The following is a 13,853-nucleotide window of genomic DNA, read 5'->3' as shown; positions in this document are numbered from 1 at the left end:
ATGTGTAAGAAAATAGAAAAAGAAATAAATACAACAAGAATCATTTCTGTATTGTTTTTTTAGTACAAATTATTTTTTATAAATTAGATATTTGACTGTATTTATAAATATATAAAAAAAAAAAAATGGGTTAGAAAAGAAAAATTTTAATTGAAGTCAGATTTCCAGCCATCTAGAGGTGCCACAATCATAAATTTTCTAGCCGAGATAGACCCTGCATCTGTGAAAGCCCCTCTTTGGGACTCATCTAAAATTTCACTGTAACTTAACCACGGGTTTACCTCTGTAAACGATTTTATCAACCAGAATGTTTTTGGAGAGTGTTTAGCATGTGTTATACCAAAAGAGTTTATGTTTCATCATATTTTTCTCTTCATAAGAGTGTATACACTGTCTCTAGAATGTTATGTACTCTGATATTCTGGATAAGCCTTTATTTTATAATAAAAAACTTGTGTAGGCATCATATTTTGGTTGTTAAAAGTAAATTCCTACATGATTCAGTTTAGCATTATTTTTTTATTCATCCTTGCCACTTAAAAGCATTCCAGTATTATTTTAGATTTTTAGAACTTGGAACCAAAAAAGTAAACTTGGCTAAATTATTTCTATTCATAATGCACCCCACATGCTCAAATTCAGTAGATGTTGGTAGGGGAATATGTAAATCAACATTCCTTCATCTTACTCCATCCAAGCATGTATAGTATGATAGAACCACACATTGTAATGATCAAAGCATTCATTTTTTTCTTTCATTAAAATGTATAAATATAGCCATTTGTTTAATGAAAAAGATTTGTTTTATTATTACAGTAAAATATCTTGCAGATTTATTGATGTACATTTTTATTGTTATTTCAGTCATTTTTTATTGATCAATGATTAGATTGTAAATATTGTATTTGTTGGTGTTTAAAGAGAAGCAGATTTTGGATGTTTCTTTTTATTCTTGCAAGGAAATGCCAAAATCTGCGAGACATCAAGTGTGTTGCTTGTATCAATGTTATGATGTATTTATTTTTCTTGTCAATATTTCAGAAAAATATAACTACTGTATTTAGAATTTCCATGGTTATCGATATAAATAATGGCAGTTCAGTCACTTATGGCTGGATGTTGCCCTGATGGTATAGATATCATTAATGATTAATATTGCACAGCCCACATTTATCGGCTGTACATCCAGCATGAGTTTTGAAGATTGTCAGTGCTCCATTGGTGCAATAAAAGGTAAAAGAAGTTTCAACTTTTCGACTCATTTTTTTTATTGCCATTTAAAAAAATATTCAAATGTAAAGCATTAAGTAATGTTTTATTCCAGTTGAACTTATAGTCTCTGGTATAAGCCCATCCTTCCTCTATGAATTTAAAATCAAGGAAATAGGAGGTGAGGCAAAACACAATGCTGCTCGGTGAATCCATATTCCACGAGAATACCACATGAGGATGGATTCTTTTCATCAATCTCCTTTAACTGGCGTGTTGGGCAAGCAGGCAGAGCACAGACATACAATGGTCAGGATTTACAATTACCTCAAGCACAGTTACATGCAAGGTGTGGATGTCTTGATATTCTTGCATCCCCAGAAAAAAAGCTTCTTTACGTATTCCTATTTTGAGGGTGGTTTGTGAAGACAAACTAATAAAATACCACACTCGGCATCAGTGTGGGCTTAATCAGAAAGTGGGCTTATACCGCAGTCAATACAATATTGTACATTATACTTGAATACTGTACGCTATTATGAAATAAGATAAATTCAATATGACAATAGGGTCCCTATGACCGCTTCACTTGTTCGTGACTTTCCTGCAGTAGGTAGGTTCTACACAGGTCATGTTAGATTCTGCGATGTCATTACGTCTTAAGCCAAGCACTCACTACGTTGTGCAACGTGAGCATTTGACGACAATGCCATTTGCTGATTGTCGATGACGGTCTGAAGGGATCGTCATTAAAATTGCGTTCTCTATATAATACCGACAATCGTCGGGCGCAGTGTGTGTCTGGCTTTAGATCTTGCATTTGTCACACAAACGAAAGCTCTCTTGTGTTGAAGTTTACAGTGTTTTCAGCCTTCACTGGTTTTACATTATTTACTTGTAGAATATCATAACACATTTTATATACAACTTGCATGCAGGCTTACAAGCCAACTTCTCAAAGCCACATCAACTGAATTTACTTAAAAAAGGGGAAAACTGGATTAATAAACTACTTCATCTAAATGGTAAATTTGTATTAGTAGAATTCAACATTTGTCTGCTTCTTGGGGATGAGATAAAAAAAAAACCCTTTGCTTATAATAAATATTAAGTGTTTATATGTACACAATATTTAGAAGACTTTAAAATACATATTGTTGCATACGGTAACAAATTATAAACTTGCTATCCAACTAAATACAATAATAATAGTATTTTTTCTACATATATTTAGATATACTGTATACAAATTACCTATGAGATAATGCTAATACAATAATTCAATACTAAATCTATCATTTGCAAAGATAGGGAAAGATTTTAAATTTGCTGTTCTTCAAGACTTTTCCTAGGTTTTCCAATATCTTATTACACAATTGTTTTTGTCTGTATCTATTAATTACTATTTCAATGAAAATCTCTTCATAGTTCAAGTTTTTTTTTTTTCTTAGAAACCTTTATTTTGACACTCAACCTCAAAGAAAGATGTTTTATTTTAAATAAGTTCAAATAAGGGCAATTAGGTTTACTCAATTACCACTTTCTTGAACTTGTTGCCACTAAAAAATTGAAGACGATTCACCAATAGAGGCCGTCATATCATACTTTGGATTTGTCAGTTGATGTATTCAACCCATGATTCCTATACATTCCGCAGTTACCTAAATGCTAACAGAAAAATAACACAACATATTAAACAATTATAATGAAGCTTAAAGGAGAAGTTTACAGATTTTTCATAATTTGAGAACTGATTTAGCATACCGTACTCGCGCTAATAAGCGCCCGGTTTGAATAAGCACCCCTTTTGAATAAGCGCCCCCTTCTAATTTTAAAAAGTTCCCCTCAATAATATCATAAGATTTTCGTTTTACCAAGTCAGTAATCCAATCAATCCTGGGACTGTGGTTGTTGGCATGTTTTAAGCTGCAGAGTGGAATCACCTTCTTAGGTCAATATCAAAATGAGGATATTTCTCTTGGACAGATGAGAGCTCCAACAATTTGCACTTTTAGCACATTCACATCTGAGTTTTCAAGAAAACCTGCAATGATCCTGCTAACCTCAATCGGCCGATGGCCAACAAGCTAACCACTACCCACCACTAATTGCATCTGCTATTCTGCTGTTATGTAAATATTCACAGCATTCTTGTCATAAGCCATGTTCTCTGGACGATTATCTTTTCTGCCGCACCACCATTCATAGTCCTTGTATAATCTTTTCTTAATCAAAAAGTGCCTCTTGAATTTAATAAGTTCCCATAAGAACCCCTCGATTTTCATCTATTTCCATTAGCGCCCCCTCAATTTCCACCCTGTTTTCATAAGCTCCCCGTTTAAATAAGCGCAGCTCAGAAAGTGCAAAAAATATTATTGGCGCGAGTATGGTATCGGGTACATAATATCCCATTTGTGAAAGGTCACTGTAACGCATAAGATCAGGATGGTTCTAGAAAGTTCTTTGCATTACTAACCTTGTATTTGTAAAAATATAATACAGTACTGAATGTAGGTAGGCAAAGAAAAAGTAGAAATTGTAGACCTACTAGATGAAGAAAACATGAAAGTCGCGATCCACAGTTCGAGAAGCAGGGGTATAGAGCGTCTACGTAGCAAACACGCACAAGATGCTAATTCAGTCCTTAAATTATATAAAATGGGTAAACTTCTCCTTTAACAATCTCTTTAAAAAATAAATTTACAATTATAAATAAGTAAACAAAATTGAATTTATATTACCTGTGAAAACTTTTGAGACTTTGCATGAAAACTGTTGGGCATTGTGTGAACCGTTGGTGCTTTTTTACCATATACATTGTTTGATGTTATGTACATAGGGTGCTGAGGTTTAGAGTTGTAGCCCTCAAAGCATTCTGTAAAGGAAGCAGAGGCAATAAAAATTGTACATTAATTCATCAGACAGACAGAGGCAGGGGCCGAGTGGTATGGCAGGGGGACTGCTTACCACAGCCTTAACATTGGCGCTGGTTTGAGCCACTCCTCCACCAGGTTTTGGTTGATGAAACCAAGTCTTAAAAAATAAGGACTTATGGCGGCCCATTGATTGTTAAAGCAAAAACAATACAGTACAGTAAACACTAATTCTTGACTGTATAGTAAAGTTTGCACGGGGAATATATCCTCCGCGCAAAAATTTGGCCTAGAAATCTGTCTGTGCGTTTCGGAAAATATGGGCCGATTTTGCTGAAAATTAGGCTTTAAAAAAATTTTAATATATAACCAATACAATGATGCACTACCATTCTGCGAACCTATTTTCCTAGCGATTTTCCGTGCAAATTTTAGTTTTTTTTTTATATCCTCCGCACAATTAAAAAACTTTCATTATAAATACAGTAGGCCTATATATTTCTTTTTATTAAAAAAAATTATTTATTCCCAAAACACATTCTTTCTTGTAATTAAAACATTTTCTTACCTGGATGTTCAAACCTATCTGGAATGTTGAGTGTCCGGTAGAAATCTGAAGTTGCAGGTTGTTTTGAGGCTGAGGCAGAATTTGGCACAGCAGGTGGAGTTTGCTGAGACTGAAGAAGGGCGTCCTATCAAAAAAGAAAATAGTTAAGACTGATTAATACTACTACTATGCTTACTAGGCCTAGGCCTAGAACATTCCTGACGTCAATAACATGAATTCTTCAAGATAGGCCTAGTCAACTCGGCCTCAAAACTCATCCCACCAGGCGGTGTCAGCACTTTGTAGGCCTAGGTAGGTGTTCAAGCCTAGAGAGGAGATGGGTCTAGGCCTAGGTAGACAAGGTTTTGCCTGCCTAGGCCTAAGCCTTTTTACTAACTAGGCCCATAAAAAGCCTAGCCCCTAGGGCCTAGGCCTAATATTAATAATAATAAGTAAGGCAAGCCTAGTTTCTGATTCATCATTCACACTGTCACAAAATAAAGAAAATCCCCTAGGCCTACCTGATTTGGAAGTGTCATTTTGTTTTCTGCTGCTGCCATTATTGATGTAATGGTGGTAATTTACAGGAAATTCACAACTCTTTTTCGCGTTCTCCCTCCCGGACTGCCCTGACGTCGTGCGAGATGATGATGTATTTTCTTCTTGAGGCTCTGTTTTGCGTTCGCGTTTCGATAAATAACTGGTTGCTAAGTAACCATTATGTGTAAATAGGCGGCGCTGTTCATGATCACCGTTGTCGTGAAAGTCTTGGGGACTGGCATGGCAAGGTGGCCTAGGCCTAGTAATTTATATTTATTTACCTTATTTATTTTAGTCTTTTTTGGTGGTAGTAGAAGATGGCTGCAAGTAGTTCTATAAAATGCATAATCAAAAAGCCCGTAGAAGTGAAAATATCTGATACAAAGTCAAGTTTATGCAGTGGATTGTCGATAGTAGATGTAACGTTTCCAAATCATTCAGAAAAGGGCATCTGCCAGGTAGGCCAAAATTAGCCTGCTTGTTTTATCCATGCTTTGATCGACTAGCCTAGCCTATGTTTATGTTTATTTATGCTCTGATTTCATGGTATTTGCAATGCTAATAGTATTATATAATGGTAGTAGTAGGGGGAAATGCTGATGCCTTAAAAGTAATGTAGTAAAACGAGGACACAAATATTGCTAGTATTTTATATTTCGTGTAGGCCTAGGCCTAGTCAAACTCTTTGATAAAGAGTATATATAGAACAAGAGAGCAAAGTCCCGTTCGTAAAAACGTCATGCCTTTGTAGGACGCCCACTAACGGTTGTATATTCTTTTTATTACCCGGTGCAGCGCTGCGCAGCGCGGTAGAAGTACGCCCGCTATAAACTCAGTAAGCAGAAAACAAAAGTACAGTATAAAAGAACAGATAAACAGACAAACCTACCGTGCGTGGTGGAGTACTGGGTAATAAAACACATACAAGCGTTAGTTGGCGTCCTACACTAGCTGTGTAGAGCGTATCGTTTTTTTACGCTCTCAATGAGCGTTGTTGGCTCTCTTGTTCTATTTATACTATTTGGCCTAGTGTAATATTAATAATAATAATAATTCTGGATTTATATAGCGCCTCACGTTGACACAACCTCGAGGCGCTTAACAACAACAGAGAAGAATAAAAAAAATTAAGTTCAAATGATTGGTTTGATGATTATCAATAAATGTTATTATTACAATGCTTTGGTAATGTGTAGTAGTGGTGGACTTTCCAGGCCGCGCGGAGAGTGTCCATCAAACTAAACTGACCAATCAGAACAGGGTCAGGTGTACGCGCGTGTCTCACAAACGCACGTGTTTGCATATATTTTTTTACACAGTCGTTTTAATACAAATAGAGTAGAGTGTGAGAATATTTGCTTCAGACGCCCAAAATTATGCACAACAATATGAAGGTAGCCAATTTCTATACAGACCAAAAAAGTGTTTCATGCTCAAGACAAAAACAAAATTAAAATTGAATATAGCGCCCTCTATGTAATAATCAAAATAAAGCACCTCCTCCATTATTTTTTAAAAATTTGTACTGAAACTGCTGTGGATTACAGTTCGCTGTCGGTATAGCATCGTTAAAAGAAATTTATATATGGCTTTTATTTACATCTTCATAACAAATTCACTTTAATAGTTTTTATAATTATAATATAGATAATAATAAATAAAGGTATAATATACATTAATTCATTTTGCGCGAGAAAAAGTGGGTGCTCATGCTATACCTGCCAACTTTGCGGGCATCTAATTCTCGAGACAAAAAAAATTGTATATAGCCCCCTCTATATAAATATGAAATAGTGTGCCCCCATGTAAATTTGTTAAAGTTGTACAGTGATCGAACTGCTACTGATTACAGTCATCGGTCAGTAAAGCTTTGTTAACATAAATTTATATGGACTGTATTCACATGTTTTTAGGGTATAATCGACCTATTCATCTTTCAAAAAACTTTTAGATGCATGAGTTAATGCAACGTGAGGTGAGGCGTAAAAAGTGAATGCTCATGCGTGAGACTCAAGCATTATGACAGTGACAGTTGGCAGGTGTACCATTAACTTGTATTTTGTTGCCTTTAAATGTGACCGACTTGTCAACCCAGCACTGTATACCATGCTCATTTATGATTCATACACATTTGGCGTGAGACTCGCATCACATTTAGGGTGTGTCTCACGCTTAAGGATCAAAATCTCACTCATACAGTAAATATATGCCTATGATAATATAAAATACTATTTGTGACCTTAGTTAGTAAAAATTTTCCTCTACACTTGTATACCAACTACCTGCACTAACACTGTGAATATGTGTATGTCGTTTTATAAAGTGCTGTCGGATAAGATTACGTAGGTCCACACACTGCCAGCTCGTGCGAGTGTAAAAAGGTTTGTGTGGACGACCTGAAAAACTTTTGATTATGTAGGAATTAGAATTTCCCGGGGGAGTGGGAGGGGATCGAGCCTCTAACCCCTAGGGGCGGAATTTTCAAATGTCTCGCGGCTGCAAATTTGTCTTGGAATCTGATATTATTTTTGGTTGTATTTCCTCCAACCACTCCCCTGACACTGCCAGTGAGCACACATTCATGGTATCTTAACCTTTTTCCAATTTAAAAAAAAATGACTCACTTGGATTTTCTCTGTATAAGATTAATAGTATCGTTTTTTATTCCCCTTGGAAACTGTGTAAATATTTAGAAGGCCTAAATGAGTGATAACTTAGTAACAGTATGAAATTATTTGAAGACCTAACAGAATATCTTTTCAATATTACATAGTTCCTTCGAGCTATTAACCCTTTGCGAACTTTCTTTTTTGTGCTCAGGGGAATTTCCTCATTTTTTTCTATAGTCAGTGTGTTATGTATTATTTTTATCAACTCTCTGTTGATAATTTTATTGTCTATTTATAGCTTGGAACTATCTCGTTCAAGAATGTCTACACAGCCTTTGTGACAATCAAAATAAAAAGTAGTGAACTAAATGGTAAGTTGAATCGACAGTGTTATTGTCTTGTTATAGCTTTGAACTATCTCATTCAAGAACGCCAGACACAAATTTTTGTGACACAATCAAAGCAGAAAATAGTAAATATTAGTAAGTTGAATAGCTACTACAGAGAATTAGTTTGTTATTCATTAGTGATTGACGCACTTGCATTAAAATCCTACCTATCACATTTCCCACCCTCTCCAACCATTTTTATTAATCATTAACCTTTTTCCTTCAAAACTTTCACAAGAACTGTACCTGTTTTTCTATTCTTTTAACTACTTATTATAATTGTAAATAAATCAAACATTTTTCCATGACAATTAAGGTAAAAAAATTACCAATACCAATTATCAAATACAGTAATTGTATGCTCAACAAGCATTGAAATTTATGAGTGAAAAAAACAACAGAATCTATGCTCTATAGTGTGAATTAAGTATTACTGAAAGTTAAAAACAAAAAATACAAACTAGAAAACATTTTTTCCAAAGAGTAAATCAAATCCTACAACGTTGATAGAGTAGAGCTATGTGCCTTGGTGGTTAGGATGCTCTCCCTTCAATCCCATGGTCCTAAGTTCAAATCCTTTAGTGTTGATGGAGTAGAGCTATGTGCCTTGGTGGGTAAGATGCTCTCCCTTCAAACCCATGATCCTGGATTCAAATCCTGCAACGTTGATGGAGTGGAGCTGCCTTGGTGGTTAAGATGCTGCTCTCCCTTCAATCCCATGGTCCTGGGTTCAAATCCTACAGTGTTGATGGAGTGGAGCTACCTTGGTGGGTAAGATGCTTTTCCTTCAATTGGTCCTGTGTTCAAATCTTGCAATGTTAATAAAGTGGAGCTATGTGCCTTGGCGGTTAAGATGCTTGCCATTCAGTCCCATGGTCCTGGGTTCAAATCCTGCAATGTTGATGGAGTAGAGTTATGTACATTGGTGGTTAAGATGCTCTCCCTTCAATCCTGTGGTCTTGGGTTCAAATCCTGCAATGTTGGAGGATTATACCTATGTACATTGGTGGTTAAGATGCTCTGCCATCAGTCCTATGGTCCTGGGTTCAAATCCTGCAATGTTGAAGGGTTAGAGCTATGTACATTGGTGGTTAAAATGCTCTCCCTTCAATTCTATGGTCCTGGGTTCAAATCATGTGAGTTAGAAGCCAAATGAATTAAGTGTATTTTAATATTAACTTACAAAAGAACAATGAGGATTTATATTGTACTCAATACATTCCCCCAACCAGGTAAATGGAGAACATGTTTGCATCGTTACCAGTTAATGAAATCAGCTCACTGTGAAAGTGGTAGTCAAGATCATTTCACCATATCTTCTTCACAGGTTAGTTTTCCATGGTTGTAAACTGTATTTGTTTATACTGTTAATCTTGTATAATAAAAATGCAGCAATGTATTTAATATGGATAAACATTTTGTACCACGACATGTTTTGACGGCATCGACCATCATTATCAAGTGTAATCAAAACCTGCTAGAAACACTTAAAGCATGGAGAAAATAAAATAGAAAAGCTTATATAGAGCAAAGGGATAAAGGGACCAATGGGAAGGCAGAATGAATGAAGCTCCTAAATAGTTAAGGTAATGTTGAAATGTGAAATCTGTTTATTTAAATTAGGTTTTCCCCAAATGATGTAGAGGACCTCCTTGATCTTGAGTTGATACTGACTACTGGCAGAATCTAAAACTTTGAAGCAATTATCATCTGATAAACCACGGCAGTGTTTAGATCTGTTTATGTGTTGGTAAATATGGTGATGATTTGTCCTGAGTCAGATGCTCCATCACTCTTGTTGCTAGGAATTGGTTTCACAAATATAAACAGAGTTACAGCCCGCACAATTAATCCTATACAGTTAAAGTTATATTTAAAGTTATATATTGTATTTTAAGTTTTTTTTTAAATTTAAAAAATTTTTTTTTTTTTTTGATTGATTGATTGATTGATTGATTGATGGTATCACCAGGGTACCTGGGGTCCAAGCACAGTGAGAGCCATTGCTAGTGGCTAGGGGTGTGTGGAGGGTTTAAGGGGCTTTACTCTTGCTAGTCAATGCAATTGCAGGATATTAGATACTGTACTGTATTTTTGAATACAAAACAATACAAAATCAATTAGAGTTTATGTAGAGCATCATGATATATTTTTGTATTAGTAGTATATCCAAAGTGCAGTTAAATTTTGACTACAGAATGCACTCTATAAAAATCATAAAAATCATTATACCTAATAGAGGATGTTTTAATTTTGTATAGATTTAAGCAAATAAATTTTATATTTGATACATTCTTGACTGTCTTAAAAATATAGTTTGTTTCTGATTTCGGTGGCCAGGGTGTACGCAACCTGCCCACCCATGCTCCTCTCTGTATTTGTATTAGTATTTGTTGAATATTATGGTTTGAGTGACATTGCCATGTTGTGACTATCTAAAAATTAGAGATACCAGTATACTAATAATATAATTCATGTGTGTCAAAAATAATAAGGTGTGGTGTCATTACAAGGTTTCGTATTACTGATTGGGTCGTTTGCTATTTTAAATTTTATACAGCATTAAATTGGCTTGCAAAAGCATTCCGATCACACCACCTACATTCTTTATCACAATGACATTTATCAAACTACGGAAATTTTTATCTCTTTTGTATATAGGGTGTATTTCCAATTGGTTCCTAGGAAATAAGCTCAAACTAATTGTTAATAAATGTCAAATAGTCAAAATTATGTCATCTTTGGAATGTGTAGCACAAAGTACAGCATGGGTGTGTCTTGATAAAATCTTTTCATTCTGTTACTATGCTATGTCAACAAAGTTTTGTCAAAGCAATAGTAGACCTGTCAATTGTCCCACATTCATAGTGGAAGTCAAGCAAATAATGGTGGTTGTACCACCACATTTCTTGATTGCATTTGTAAAACGTAGTTAAAAGTCATGCATTTCATTTACTGCATAGATTCAGTGTATGCTACTAGAGTGGAGTACACTCTGTATTCTACAAAACTAGAAATTGCAAATTGCAAGTGAAGTGCTGCGAAATACAACTGCATATAAATGTTCTTCGAACAAAATTATTTATGCGAGTCAAGTGAAAATAACGAATAATAAAAATATAACAAATAATATGAGACACGACCCATTGTCTATATTAGAACAGCGTTGGTACCGTGTACAATAGTGTTTTGCTGCAGTGACATCTCGCTGCTGGCGACTCGCTGCTGCTGGCGACTCGCTGCTGCTGGTGAATCGATCTGCGCATGTGTTTAAAATGGTATTTATTTCCGAAAACACTGTGTATGCCAGTCTACAACAAGCGTCGCCTAAATGTAATAATTAGCACGTTGAAATAGGCTAGTAAATAAGTTTAACTGGGTTCGTAAATAATATTGGCCTCAGATTATTGTGGCTGAGACATGGGCCGATTAAACGTAGAAATGGAAACCTAGAAATATAGTAAAAACGCTGAATAGTAATACTCCAGCGTCGCGACATGTGAACATTGGTACGAGTAGGTTAGTCTTCAAACGTCGCCTAAAGTAATTGATTTTACCCGGCAGAACGAAAGAAGGAAACTCAGCTTCTCAGTTGTCTTAGGCGCTCGTTTTTTGACAAACAATCACCTTTCAGAAGTCAAATTGCTGTCAAGAATATGAATTGGCTGCTTTGCAGCAATAAATTGTACTACGTGAAATAAATTACCTAAAACGGGACTGATTTCAAATCCCTCACATGTCAGGAATTGGCAGGTGAGCAACTGATACAATAAAAGGCGTTCGAAAAGTGAAGTGATTACATTTTGGTGTCGATTATGGACCATTCAAAGCAAAACGTTGCAGATCAGATAATCTCAAAAACTAAACAACTCATATAAATGAAACTTTCGTGTTGGTGTAATTTTAAAAGTAGATTTTGGTTGGTGGTTGGAAAGTAGATATTTTTGAATAATTTTTAATAGAAGAGATTAGCGGTGGGCGGAAATATGCTCTCTGCTGTGTGCTCTTGTTAAAACTGCATTATATTATTTTATTAATTAATATTTTTATATTATTATTGTTATTTGTATTATTATTAATATAGTTTTGATTATTCTTATAAATATTAATATTATAAATATTATTATTATTATCTTATTAAGATTATATAGAAGCGGTTGGCGCATCGGTTGTGGCTTGTGTCCTTGGGCAAGACACTTTATCTACGGTTGCCTCTTTACACCAAGGAGTACAAGTAGGTACCTGGTAGGCTCAAACACATCTGCGCTGATTACTAGCTGCAATATTATGGAATTCCCCCCGGGAGCTGAGTACAGTATGTGTTCCATATGTGTTCGATCCAATGACCAGGGTAGTAATGTGAAGCGCTTAGACATTGTGCATGAAGCGCTATATAAGAGCGACATATTATTATTATTAAATATTTGCCTGATTGTCTATTTATTTGTAGATGTTGTTTGTGCCACAAAGCATCACAGCTATAAGGTTGGTTCTCCAACAGCCCTCTTTCTTGTGGAATCATTTTGGAATTGAACAAATTTCCATAGAAACACCATCACAAGCAGAGGTTAGATGATAAGTCTGTTTTTCCTATCTGTAGACAGTAACCTAAAGAATGATGCTCATTGTGTAAATACTCCTAATTCTCAATCCTACTGTAATAACATTCTTGTGTGTCTTATGAATAACATTAACATACAGAAAATGTGGTTTCTGTCTCATTTCTTTGAATCATTTGACTTTTATCAAATTCATTCACTGGTTATTTATAATGTTTGGGAAAATATATTATTATTATTATTATTACTATTATTATTATTATTATTATTGTTATTATTATGTTATATGGCCAGTGAATTTTTTCCGCCATCTATGAATATAAAAAAATGTACATAAGTAGAAATAATATATAGCATATATAGTTAGATACTGTATTCATAGAGAAATATTGCGTATGAAGGCATAATCACATGTAGAGCCTAAGTCCTTATTTAGACACTTAATGTGAGTTTTTAACCGGATTATCCATTTCATTTCTGCGTTACGTCATTCTTGTGTTGATTTAAAATTGCAACCTATTATTATAGCCCAAAAGGCTATAATAATAGGTTGCAATTTTAAATCAACACAAGAATGACGTAACGCAGACGCAGGTTTTTACTCATTTCTAACTAAATCCAAGTGCCTACTACTGGCTTAGAATTATATATAGTTATGTATGGCAATTATGCTAAGAATTAAAATGGCGTGTGATTGTGAGGGTAGGGTGATTATAGTAGGATTAAGTGGTAAATCCCACAAACCTCCCAAAACAGAAAATTGTAGAAAATCAAACAATTCAATGTGATTGACTGACTTGGTATATCAATAAGAAAATTAAATACATTCATAACTATTTTTTTTGCTTAAAATTTAGATTGTTATGAAAAAATACTTGCAAATACAACACAAACCCCTAAACACACTGCAAACCCCATCTAAACCATATAATTATGATTGTAGAACTCTCTTTTTCTTAAAAAAAAATAATAATAATTTTATGTTCATACTAACCCACTGTTTGTGGGGTTTAACAATACACAGATTGAATTTCTGGAAAATTGTGATTCCTCTACCGTGAAATTGGCCACAAGTAAATTATTTTAGTATTAATAAATGCATGATTTATGTTGATTTATTGATTATG

The 13,853-nt window shown here is 34.7% G+C and overlaps 2 protein-coding genes across 2 annotated transcripts in view; one reads left to right on the top strand and one right to left on the bottom strand.

Annotated features, from left to right (window-relative positions):
* Nucleotides 1-1,243: 1,243 nt before the first annotated feature.
* LOC117102541 (UPF0691 protein C9orf116 homolog) lies at nucleotides 1,244-5,316 on the bottom strand. Its single transcript, XM_033242823.1, has 4 exons — nucleotides 5,151-5,316; nucleotides 4,651-4,774; nucleotides 3,951-4,084; nucleotides 1,244-2,877 (listed from the first exon to the last, which is right to left on the bottom strand). The coding sequence occupies exons 1-4, from the start codon at nucleotides 5,187-5,189 to the stop codon at nucleotides 2,809-2,811; spliced, it is 366 nt and encodes a 121-aa protein (XP_033098714.1). The 5' UTR covers nucleotides 5,190-5,316; the 3' UTR covers nucleotides 1,244-2,808.
* A 51-nt stretch (nucleotides 5,317-5,367) lies between these two features.
* LOC117102540 (nicolin-1-like) overlaps nucleotides 5,368-13,853 on the top strand; it is a 16,354-nt gene continuing 7,868 nt past the window's right edge. Inside the window, exons 1-4 of the mRNA XM_033242821.1 lie at nucleotides 5,368-5,627; nucleotides 8,077-8,149; nucleotides 9,400-9,494; nucleotides 12,618-12,734. Of these exons, the coding sequence (XP_033098712.1) occupies nucleotides 5,487-5,627; nucleotides 8,077-8,149; nucleotides 9,400-9,494; nucleotides 12,618-12,734 (426 nt within the window). The 5' untranslated portion in view covers nucleotides 5,368-5,486. The remainder of the gene's footprint in view (nucleotides 5,628-8,076; nucleotides 8,150-9,399; nucleotides 9,495-12,617; nucleotides 12,735-13,853) is intronic.

This window comes from Anneissia japonica, unplaced genomic scaffold, assembly GCF_011630105.1.
Source record: "Anneissia japonica isolate Jap-2015-1 unplaced genomic scaffold, ASM1163010v1 scaffold1489_len2284818_cov182, whole genome shotgun sequence".
Lineage (NCBI taxonomy): Eukaryota > Metazoa > Echinodermata > Crinoidea > Comatulida > Comatulidae > Anneissia > Anneissia japonica.
The sequence above is the reverse complement of the archived record's forward strand: the minus strand, read 5'-3'. Positions and strand labels throughout refer to the sequence as shown.

Bases quoted from the DNA above. Each gene is read 5' to 3' on its own strand.
- LOC117102541 (XM_033242823.1), bottom strand. From the start codon at position 5,189: ATGGCAGCAGCAGAAAACAAAATGACACTTCCAAATCAG. The intron at 4,775-5,150 runs GTAGGCCTAGGG...CTTTTTTGATAG, and splicing joins AAATGACACTTCCAAATCAG to GACGCCCTTCTTCAGTCTCA. The intron at 2,878-3,950 runs GTAATATAAATT...TTTTTCTGTTAG, and splicing joins AGTCTCAAAAGTTTTCACAG to CATTTAGGTAACTGCGGAAT.